Source organism: Sesamum indicum, linkage group LG10 (genome assembly GCF_000512975.1).
Source record: "Sesamum indicum cultivar Zhongzhi No. 13 linkage group LG10, S_indicum_v1.0, whole genome shotgun sequence".
Taxonomy (NCBI): Eukaryota; Viridiplantae; Streptophyta; class Magnoliopsida; order Lamiales; family Pedaliaceae; genus Sesamum; species Sesamum indicum.
In genome coordinates this window covers 1995443-2007549 of record NC_026154.1, presented here as the reverse complement: position 1 = coordinate 2007549, position 12107 = coordinate 1995443, and the positions used below count along the sequence as shown (strand labels likewise).

The window sequence follows — 12107 nt, the reverse complement described above, 5'->3', positions numbered from 1 at the left end:
GGTGGGTGGTTCGTGGGGTAGCCCTTATTTTTTGCTACTCAATTTGTTCTTTCTTGGAAATGATCATTCAAGAATTGCAAACTAGTCCTTATTTTTTTGCTAAATTTGTTTGGTCATCATGGTTATGCCTCAGAATTTTCTTTTCTTTCTTTTTGAGATATTTTATCTTTTGAATAAGACAAGAACTAATATGTTAAGGACCGGTTTGGTTGGTGTTTGGTGATGGAATGTGTTTTATCACTAAAATGCATGTCCAATTCAAGATTTTTTAAAATGAAATTTTCGCTAATTGAATTATGCATCTATTAAGTGAATGATTGATATTAAATTCGTTTGAAGAAAATAGAGCCAAAAGGTGATCAAGAAAAGATGAGAAGAAAACAGACTTGAGCATCCGCTCACGCCTTATTCAATGCTCTGCACAAAAGTGAGTAGTTTGAAAAGATTCTTTACTGCGATTTATTTTTTTTCCAAACGACAAGTCTGTAAGTTTATGACATAAACACACATTGCAAACATGCACCCCGGCTCGGGATTAGGGCAGCCTCCCTCCCCTAAAACTTTCTTGTACAAACAAAAATTACAACAACATCATTCATGGCAACAAATTAATAAACGTTCCATTTCAATTCTCACAATACATTTTTTCACACACATAAAACAAACCCATTATGAAGACAAACTGTTTAGTAATTTGAGTGGGCTGAATGAATGTAAGAGTTTTACATGGTGTGAATTGTGGGACATCAGTTGAGACATGGATGAATGGGGTTGAAAGATGGTAAGAATGAATTTGGGGTTTTGGTGGGTGGAGTGGTCAGTGGTGTGGTATGTAATAGGGTTGAGTGCATGCACTGCACCAAATAAGAGTGGACCCTTAGCAAGGATTTATGTGGCTCTGTCTGTCTGTCTGTGTTTGCCCAGATCATGCAATGCCCACGCATTTATTACAACAATTTCATCTCACCATCTCTCTTGTCTCGTATCCTTTACATGCACCATCTCGAATTTGTCTGTTTTTGGCTGTCTTGCTTTCATTGCCGTATGTTATGGATTATCATTTCTACTTAAATGAGATATGAATCGTACGTTAGATTACAAACGAACGTGTCAGTATATTATTTCATTTGTAATAATTTTTTATTTCTCGTCTAACGATTCATAAATTATTTGGATATATATTCAAGATAGTATGAATTTTTTCTGGTAAATTGTGTTTGTGTATATATGGATAATACAAATTATTTTGTTATAAAAAAGAATTATTAAAGAGCTCGTTGGGTTTTGAGTTATATCCTGACCGGAGAAATTCTTAAAAAATACATCCCTATTTGCACATGATAATTAAAAATGTATTGAAGAGTTTGAATAATCTTATAAGTTCAAATATTTTATGTAATTAATTTGGGATAAATTTTTAAAGTGTTTAAATAAAATAAAAAATTATGAAACTTGTTAAATATCAGTAATATTAATTAATAGCATTCGTTAAAATCTTGAAATGAATCAGTTTTTTACTTATTATAATTGAGAGTTCTTAAAATCTAATTCTAAAGTTTTTTAAATTCTCTACTTTAAAATTTTTTACCAAACATTTAATTTCACAACATTTTATAAAAAAATAAAGTAAATTACAACGAGCTCTTATGATGTTTGTCATAATTACAAATACTTTTTATTGTTTGGGATATTATAATCAATACTCTCTCTGATTTTAACGATCGTCCAACAAACAGTTTAATCCGTTAGTCTCCGTTATGTTTCTATTCATTTTTGTGGTGAATTGAACAAAATGCCCTCGTGAACTATGAATTTATAATTTTACTTATTTTTTTAAATTTTTGAATTCTTTTAGGATTAAGAGGATATTTTTTTAATAATTTTTCAATTTTTTTTAATTTAAAAAAGTTGCAGTAGACAATTCCAGAGTTTCGTATAAGATTATATAATTTCATCAAACATTAGGGATTATCAATAATTTTCCAAACAATACAACATGAAAGTATTTATAATTTTATCAACACCGGGTTATTGAAATTTACCCTTTCATAAATTCTCGAAACATCTCATAAATAAATATTTAAAGCACTTATACCCTTAGCCAAACAAATTAACACATTCTAAAATTTATGTATCTTTAACTTAAAACATAATAATTTTCACGAATAAAAAATTAAAACAAGAATTTCTATAAATATATATACTCATTGATGATGCCTAGGCTTTAAGGACACTCCCAAAGAAAAGCAATGTGAAAACAGGTCCCTACCAACTTTGTCTATACCTTCTTAAGACATACACTCATTGCCCATTTTTTTCCTATGTATAACAAAATATTGACACTAACATTGCAACTTGTATATATTATGTTGTTTTATTTTTCTATAGACAGCTTTTCTTACTAAATTGCAAACTTTTTGTACTAAAAGGTGTTATGCCACCGACTCTACACCAAAACATATGATTAAAAGGTACTGGTCCTAATGTGATGCTTATTGTCCCAAATCAAAACAAGACGGAAAGGTAAGCGAAAATTTACAATGGTATCATGACGCGAAATACTAATTTCAGTGCTCAATGTTCACGGGCCCGCTTGTTTTGTTTGGAATTTTCATGATCTACATAGCAAGAATGATAAATTAATTGTTTTATCGCAATTACATCAGTTTTTTCTTAATATATGAATACTGATTAACGATTGATAATGAATTTACTTTTGGTGTTTGTAATTTATGAAAATTTTTCCAAGAGTCAATGTCAACAGGTGTGCTGATTTATTATTCTTGCCAACTGATCAATTAGAAATTTGGACGGAAAATGTCACATACGAACCACATAAGTTTGTGGACAAGGAACAAAGTATGAGTAGTTGCCTGAACCTGATGGCATATGTTTTAATTTTGTTTGTTGTGTATCACTATCTTTGATCAGACAAATTCCAAATTTTAGCTCATTGTATTTACAGCTTTCATTCTCACAACATAACACACACTTATACACACACATATATATAATTATAGACATATATTATTGTACTGACAGTAGCTATGATGGTGTGTTGTTGAAAACAGTAATGACAAAAAAGCAAAGCAACTTTGCAATTACTAAGACATAGACAGCATAAACAGCTCTAATGTTTGTACTCACAAAATTTGTTTGCTACTTCAACTGAAATTCCATGAAGTTTCCATCAAATAAAGCATAACTTGGAAATTTCTTTAACTTTTGATTTTCTTTAATTTTCAAATGTATATATATCTTAGATATACTACAAAAAATTCAAACATAATACGTATAAATTTCGTGAAGTTTGTGATGTAAGTCAAGAAATTTATTTTTGCCATACAAATCTATTGGTTAATTTTAATTTGTAAAATCATTTATTAATTTGATTTGTATTTTTTGCAGTAATTTGATTAATCTTAAAATTAATTTATTAGAAGATTGATATTTACGTTCTCTCTACAATAAAAATGTGTCTCGAGTTTATTAGATAACCGTTGAATAAAACATATAAAGATAAAACTAAAACAAGGTGCTACCGCATGTTTTAATGTTAGGTTGTGTCTTGTAGAATAAATAAAGGACAGATACTTTTTGAAAATAAAAAATAATAAAAGAAACACCACTAATTAATTTATTTTCTTAATAATAATTTGAAAACCTGAACTTATTCCTCCTTTGATTAAACATAGATTCTCTGCAGCACTCTTTTAAAATTGTATTAATTTTAGAACCTGACAAGAAAAGGGAACAAACAATTATAAAAGGGTAATTGTTCCACAAAGATCAGACATAAAATGGTATCTTCATAAATTAAGCATCTTTATTCTTTATATACTATTAAAAAAATTATTTTTATTATTAGTCAAAAGTATTCCGCCTTAAATCTCCATTTTGTTTAATAACAATATTTCAATGAAATGGTGCTGAAAAAAAGAATTATAAGCGATGTCGGGAAGAATTGTAGAGAATAATTCTTGTTCGCCACCGCCTTTAATTTCTCAATCTTTTTGGTACAAAGTTCGTTATTTTGTTCATTAATCATATAACGCAATGCATTAGCCAAAAATAAATAATATGAAGTCAACTGAAATGATTAAAATCGGTGAAATTTTTATGATTGTTCTGAAATTATGGTACGCGGATAAGGTAATCTTGACTAGTTCATGTAAGAATTTAACTCGATATGCTTCCGTATTGTCTTAAGCATGTCGGGATTATTCATAATAACTTAATATTAGATGAAGGAAAAATAATAAGCTGTGTATATATCTGATTAATTGGTCTAATTATTCTAATTATAGTGATCAAATCATTAGTATAATATATATAATTATGCAATTATTTTGTCATTATACATTAATTAGTAGGATACATATATAATTACATTATTAACACGCGTTTACGCTTCCTTTTCCTGCCTAAATACAATGTACCCTACTTGAGATGCAAAATAGTTGGCATTTTGTCGATGATTTTTCATTTTACACTAATTTTTTATTTTCTGATTTGGAAAAAAAATGAAAATTAGACGTGTTAATATTAAAAAAGCACCATTAAACGAGAATTTCATTTAAAAGTATGGAAATTATTATTTTTTTCTCTTTTATTCGTATTATATATTAAAATATGCAAAATACTAATTAAATATATCAAAAACTTCACAACAAAGTATATTCTAAAAAACAATAATAGAAACTATTAGACAAATATGCATGTACGGGCACTACGACGTAAAAAATACAATAATAGTGATACATATCGAGCAATGATTTTAAAATTATCGTTAAAAATATATATTAAGTAATAATAATTTTTATATTGTCTTTATATATTATTCGCTACAATAATTGTGTATAAAAATTATTACTATAGATAATCAGTAAGACATCTATAATGACAACAAATAAAATTATTACTTGATTGGCTTTGGCGACAACATCTATATATGCATCATTAATTGTTTTTAATGACAACTTTTTGCATATTTTTTGTTCAAATTCTTGTTAATACTTTAATACCAACTTTTACAATATAATAGCTGCAATGTCACTTGATTTTTTTGTCGCTAATTTTCTATTTCTCGATATTGAGGTGGGATACAAACCAACGCGTGATCGATCGAAACCGCGCTTTTACAAGGTTACAAATTTAAGAATTTAATTTGTTATTTTGGTTAATAAAAATGTAATTATTTGAATAAATTGAATTCCTGTTGAGTCTTGTTGACTGAATTTAAATTAAAGAAAAACTTTTGGACGTCCCCCCAAATTCGATTAGGTAGCAAGAACAAGGAAGATTCAAAGTCGTGAGAATGAAGAAAAGGGTTCTAAAAGTGGTTAACGTGTATAAACGGGAAGCCTTTTCTTTGGCGACTTTTGATCCAAGAAATAAACATATGATACTATTTAAATTGTAGTAATATATATATATATATATATATATAATATCAAGAAAAATATGACAACATATATAGAGAGAGTAGACCCCAAATTGATAGTGAAAATTTTAATGAAATAGTTCGAGAAATAATATAAATCGTCCCAAAAAAAACCATGATCGAGTGTCAAGAACTAAAGAAGGGTTATAAAATGAGCAAAATATCGAAAGATTGAGAGGTAAGTTGCATCAACATCTTCTGAGGTTAAATTAATTATAAACATTTCTACACTTTGAAAAATTAAAAATATATCCCTTAAAGTTGTAATGGTAATTTACATCGACACTTCTTCAAGAACAAAAACGTATACAAACACCCCATGAGGAAAATTATCAACATGCCGTCAACGAGTGTACTTATAATTTTAAAAAGGACAATTTTCAATAATTGTGTAATTAAACATAACTCCAAAATGATGTCGGTGGAATTTACCCAAGATTCAAATGTGTTCATTTCTGCAAGGACTCTTTTTCTCAATTAACGGATCGTAATTTATTTGTTATTAATGAACGTATTATATTAAATAAATTAGTAATGGAAATATTAATCATAGCTGCTATGCCAAAACAAAAACATATACTTTTTCAAAAAGCAAACAAGAAAAGGAAAACAACATAACAATTTTGAAAACATGTCATAATAACACAACTACATTAGGTTTGTTGTTTTTCACATTGTTATATACAAAGAAAAGACTAAGAAAGAAAAAGTGTTTGTGTTTTTCCACTAAGTCACTCTCACCAGTAAGCACTTTGTCTGCAACTGTATATTCAGACAAAACTGATTGTATGGCTATTTTTATGTGTAAAACTTTTTTATATATATATCCCTCAATTAGTAGAAAAATATAAATAAGGGTTGTTCATATATTTTGAACGTACATTTATAGTTTCCGTAAGAAATTTAGTTTTAGTTATATATAAGCAATTCCTAACTACTACTACATTTGGTGAGTCAAGTTTCATAACTAAATAAGTAACCTAACACATTGTTTATTGCAGCTTTTTTTAGTAGTTTAGGCTTTTAAGTAAAGCATTTTTCCACTTTAAATTATGATAAACATAAATGAACCTTCCTCCGAACCTTCTCTAGCCCCATCCACCTACCCGTATTAAAATTTTGGAAGTATGAAGTCTGATGTAACGTTATATTTAAATTTACCAAATCCAACTAATTATTTTGACACGACATTTTATTATGAGGGGTGAGTTTATAATTTTTCAATACTTTATAAGTGCACCATTATAAATAATTTATTGGTGATTTGTTCATTTATATAAATTATGTTCTAGTAAAAATAACTTTAGAATAAAAATAATTTTGAAAATTATTTTATTTTTATCACACGTTTCTAAATGTTGTTTCGGCCATTTCCTAAGAGAATTACATTGTGAAAATTTTAGGTAATCCAAGAATTGATAGGGATAGGCCCACATGGTCATACCATACCCATACCCAACACCCATGTGGACCCTCTCCTTCACATGGGAGGCATACTCCCATCTCCCCAACCCCCTCAAATCTGATGAACCTGATTTAACTCCCACATCCCCCAAAACGCATCTTGACCGTCCCCTCCAAAAAAAGTCTTCCATATGGGCGGTTGAGCTTGTCCCTCTCTTGTCCCCTGAATGCAGTAGCAGTTGCCTCAAAGCTGCTGCAAGTGCTGCCGACAGCTTAACCTGCCTTTGTCCGAAATTCATGCATTAAGATGCACCAAGAACTTGCCCAAATGCACCACCCCCACCATACGCATATATCATACTTTCATTCTATCTATAAAACCACCTTCATCCTTTGTGTGTTATCACCAAACTTTCCCTTAAAACAAACAAAAGCTGCTTTTGACATCACCAAGAAACAGATAAACATACACAACCTCATCAGCAACCTTGAACACAAAGGCTCAGTTTGATTCAAGCAAGCAATTCATTGCATATAGTGATCATTGAAATTCAGCTAAAGACTCTCATTTGGCAAGAAATGGAAGGCATGATCATGGCCCATGAAAGTGATCTAAACTTGAAGGCAACTGAACTGAGATTGGGCTTACCAGGCACAGATGAATGTGAGGAGATGGTTTCTGCTGCCAAGAATAACAAGAGAGCCTCGCCGGAGTCGGTTGAAGAATGTGGATCAAAGGGCACTTGTGCTGCGAAGTCCAGTGAGCATGAGACTGCACCAGCACCCAAGTAAGACCATTTTCTTTACTTTCATTAACATAGAAACTGAAGCTTAAATCATTTGTGTTAGTTAGTAACTGACCTGTTTGATTGGTATTTGATGACAGGGCACAGATAGTTGGGTGGCCACCAGTGAGATCCTACAGGAAAAACAATCTCCAGCCAAAGAAGACAGAATCTGAATCTGGGATTTATGTGAAAGTGAGCATGGATGGAGCACCTTACCTCAGGAAGATTGATCTGAAAGTTTACAATGGATATCCTGAGCTGCTTAAGGCTTTGGAAACCATGTTCAAACTCACCATAGGTAGGGATGATTTCTTTGAAGATTGTTATGGTCTTTGGCCTTTTTCTGCATGATTTTTTTAATCGTGCTAATGATGGTTATGTTCTTGTTTGCATCATCAGGTGAATACTCAGAGAGGGAAGGCTATAAAGGATCTGAATATGCACCTGCATATGAGGACAAAGATGGTGACTTGATGCTTGTTGGAGATGTTCCATGGGAGTAAGTTCCTCTCTCTCTCTCTCTCTCTCTCTCTCTCTCTATCACATACACACACATTTATATATACATACACGCAACTGGTACAGTAAACTGATGTTGTTGTTTGCAATGTGTATTCTGCAGCATGTTCATGTCGTCCTGCAAGAGACTGAGAATCATGAAAGGATCAGAAGCTAGAGGCTTGGGTGGTGCTCTATGAGAAACACCTGGTCCTAAGTATCATCCGACCAAGGAAGACAAGAAGAAGATGATATCTCTGCGGTGGAGAATATCATCTTACAGCTTGGGTTCTCGAAGAATCTAGATTTTGAAATTCCCTTGTATTCAACACTACTTTTCTCCAGACCTCACCTGAGAGGTTCAACTGGAAGACCATATATAGTAATTACAGTTTTCTTGATACGTACGTACCCGTTACAACATGAAAACCTTGGTGGTTTTCGGATCATGTAATGTTAAATGCGTGTTTTGCTTGTAATAAATCCCATCAAAACCGGATATATACTTAGACGTAGTGTTGCTGTCACAGAAATTGTATAGAAATATATACATATCCTGATTGATTTATTCAACTTTTGGTTATGTTTTCTCAAATGTGATATTCATTGACAGAGATTAAGAACGAAAGCAGTCACGATTATTTGTCATCTGGGATCTTGTTATTTAGAGTTTCTTGATCGGATCATCTTGAGTTTCACCTCAGAAAGATAGCTGCAAGTCTCATTAATTAACTGAGAAATTATCAACAAAATCTAGACACTGAGCCAATCAGATCTCTGATATATATTAGAACATCTTAGCCATTCTCAACCATCAACATGTCCTTGACAATAACAATACTTGACAGCACCTCAGAAAACATATTTATTGTTTCTGGTTCATGATTAATACTACAGCAGTTTGACATTCTACCATTAGAAAGATCTTCAAAGCTAATCATACAAATAGCTATTATTCTGGATTTTCTTTTCTGTTAATATATCATAAATCAAGGATCTTACCTTCCACACTCAATTAAAAAGAGCATATATGTATTTGCTAATCATTGATCCAGCTCAGTTTAGCTGCACGAACAGGACCACACGGAAAACCAACGAAAATAAAGGAGGAATAGATAAGTTATATGATCAAATTAAGCCAACATGTCAAGAGGCCTGAATGTTGCTTCATGTAACGTTTTAAGTCCTGATATCTTTAAATTTTCTCACGTCCAATATTCCCGGTAAATCACAATCAATTTAAAGGCAAGATGGTCAAGAATTGAATTGCAGGAAGATGATATTATGATGCACTGTTCGATTAAGTTATTCCATCCGTAATTTGATATTTCATCTGGTAATTACAATGGAAAAAGCACATATTTTTTAGGTAAACACAATAGAAAAGCATATCATTAAAGCAGATCAGCCCCTCAGCCTTAAACAACAAGAAAAAGAAAAGAAAAGATTCCATCTGTTAAATTTTCATGTGATGGGAACTGTTATTCTAATGTAATATATTTTTGAGATAGAGCATCCAAAGTCATTCCAAACCATCATGCTAGCTTATTGGCAGGCAAGGCATGAGAAATAGTTGTAATAATCTTTTCTTCAAAGAATCTTTTTGAGCAAACAAGAAAATATTTTGTGCTTTGTGGGCATTGAATATTTTACACAATGCTGCAGATTGTATAAGATTTGCTATTTTGGAGCCCTGTGCTATAAAGCAAAATTTTCAGGAAAAGAGGTTAATATTTTATATTCAGCACAATAAATTAACTGGTAGCTTAGAGATATGCATTAGAATTTATATATTATTGTACAGGTTCATCGGACTAGAGGCCCTTACACATGTTAGGAATATACAAGGTCATGGTGCACATGTTTGCACTTTTGCAAACAACCAGGCAGAAAGCTACACAGAGCAAAAAGATTATGATTCTCAAATTCTAAACTCCCATATTAATCTGCAATACTCTCTCCCACTTTTGCTTTTTTTAGTATTAATCCTTACAGTGGTTCACAGATGTCAGAGTTGTTTGGCCAAAACCACAAGCAGCTTTACTCAATATTTTATACTCCACTCTTTTACAATACAATTTTGTACTCTGAAAGAATAGGTTCTCAATTAGGATATTCAAGGTAAATCAAGATAGTACTTCAAGCCTGAAGTGAACTGAACTTGCACTAGTTTTCAGAAGTCAAAAATGTTGAGGACATTTCAAAGTTTTCAAAATTATCAATGGAAATAAGAGTTTGAAGATTTTTTTAGACCTGTAGCAGGTATCCAATGTATAGACCCCAATGCCCGGAAACAATCTTGTTCTCAATTTTTCCAGTTTTCATCTATGACTTTGTGTCTTAATCTAGTTTAATCCAGTAAGCACAGAAGGGTAGTAAAATATCAGATGTCCAGAAAATTAGCATCCTAAGTTGCTTAGTTTGGGACTTGGAATAAAATGAAACTATGCTAATCTGGAAACTATAACAGCACCTGTATATATATTGTAGGTGCGTTCCCCATTGCAAATAAAATGCTTAAAAGCTTATAAAATGTCGTAAAGTGTTAGGATGTTATCCTTGTATCTTAGGAAACTCCTTTGATGTGGACTATATGAATTATAGAATTATCGTCAGTAATCATATTATAAGTCGCATCATTTTTATTTTGTACAAACACCTGAAAACTTGGTTTCAGAATCTGAAGTTTTCTAAATAAACTTGGCTGAATAGCCTCTAGATAAATAAAATGAGTGTTCATAACCAATCACTTGCGAAGATGTTGCCTTTGGTGAATTGGAATCTCCACTGATGGTTGAACAAACTCAAAGCCAACTCAACCATTAATGTATTAAGTTATAGTTCAGGACGTTCAACGGGTCGTGGAATATTTCACATGGCTATAAGATCTATCTTTCACAAAATTTAAACATCTAGAGAAGGAAATATTAGTATTTAAGAATGAGTAGATGAAAGACAAAGGGAGGAGAGTTTGGCCGAGATGAAAAAACCTCATGGATGAAGCAAAGCACACGGCGGAAATTGAATTGTGCAGCCTAGAAACAAATGTTGCACCAGATGACTCAGATGAATAGATATGGGGCTAATATAAGTTGACATAAGATTTTTGAATTTTTTCGCAAGTATGAACCTAAAGTCCAGATAACTCAAGTCAGAATGGGTGCCACGTGGGCTACGACTAGATTTTACTAGAATCATCATTGTAGTTATTCCATCTCTTGTGAGTCATTCGAAATGTTTTCATGTATTTCTAACAATATAAGAGTGTATTCATGTTTGTCATTCAACATGTTTTAATGGATTATAGTTTGATCGTATTCATGCATTAGAGTTTCATGCATCGAAAGAGAGAAACTGAGGAGATTAAAGACTCAGATTTTACAGAGTAACGAATTACTTTCAGACACAGTAGGATATTCCAAAGCTAGATTTTTGGATTTATGCATTTAGTTAAACAAGCTGAAGTCAAACAGCTGACAAAATAGACCAAAATATATTCCAAACCAGTCTTCAACTCAACCGTGAAAAGCTCAACTAGGCAGGAAACTGAATGGCATACCTTTAGCCGTAAGTTAATATCAGTGTGCTCTGTCATAAAGTCAGCAGATAAAAAAATCAGAACTGAACATTCATAAGAAGTGGTAACTATGAATTGTTAGATAAGCCAAATCAGCTACAGACCTGGCAACCATCTCCTTTGGTGTGATGACTAGAAGCTTGTAAAACGGCATTGCATACCTGCAAACAGTGTTCATTTCATTTATTAACTTCTACTCCATCCTTAGAGATTAAGGTGTATAAATCTGCCAAAAAGAAATAAGAAAGAAAAGTTATTGCCCACAGTTGAAGAATTCAGAATACTAGATGAACAGTTAACAGTGTTCTAGTTTGCTGAACGTCCGTGGTCTAAATAATGCAGACGCTTTCTCCATACACTTGCTCACCATACTTTTTGGATTAGTGAGAACTGATAA

At 31.8% G+C, this 12107-nt stretch overlaps 1 protein-coding gene across 1 annotated transcript; it reads left to right on the top strand.

Annotated features, from left to right (window-relative positions):
- On the top strand, positions 7070–8733 carry LOC105171635 (auxin-induced protein 22D). Its single transcript, XM_011092807.2, has 4 exons — positions 7070–7635; positions 7734–7933; positions 8035–8134; positions 8258–8733. The coding sequence occupies exons 1-4, from the start codon at positions 7427–7429 to the stop codon at positions 8331–8333; spliced, it is 585 nt and encodes a 194-aa protein (XP_011091109.1). The 5' UTR covers positions 7070–7426; the 3' UTR covers positions 8334–8733.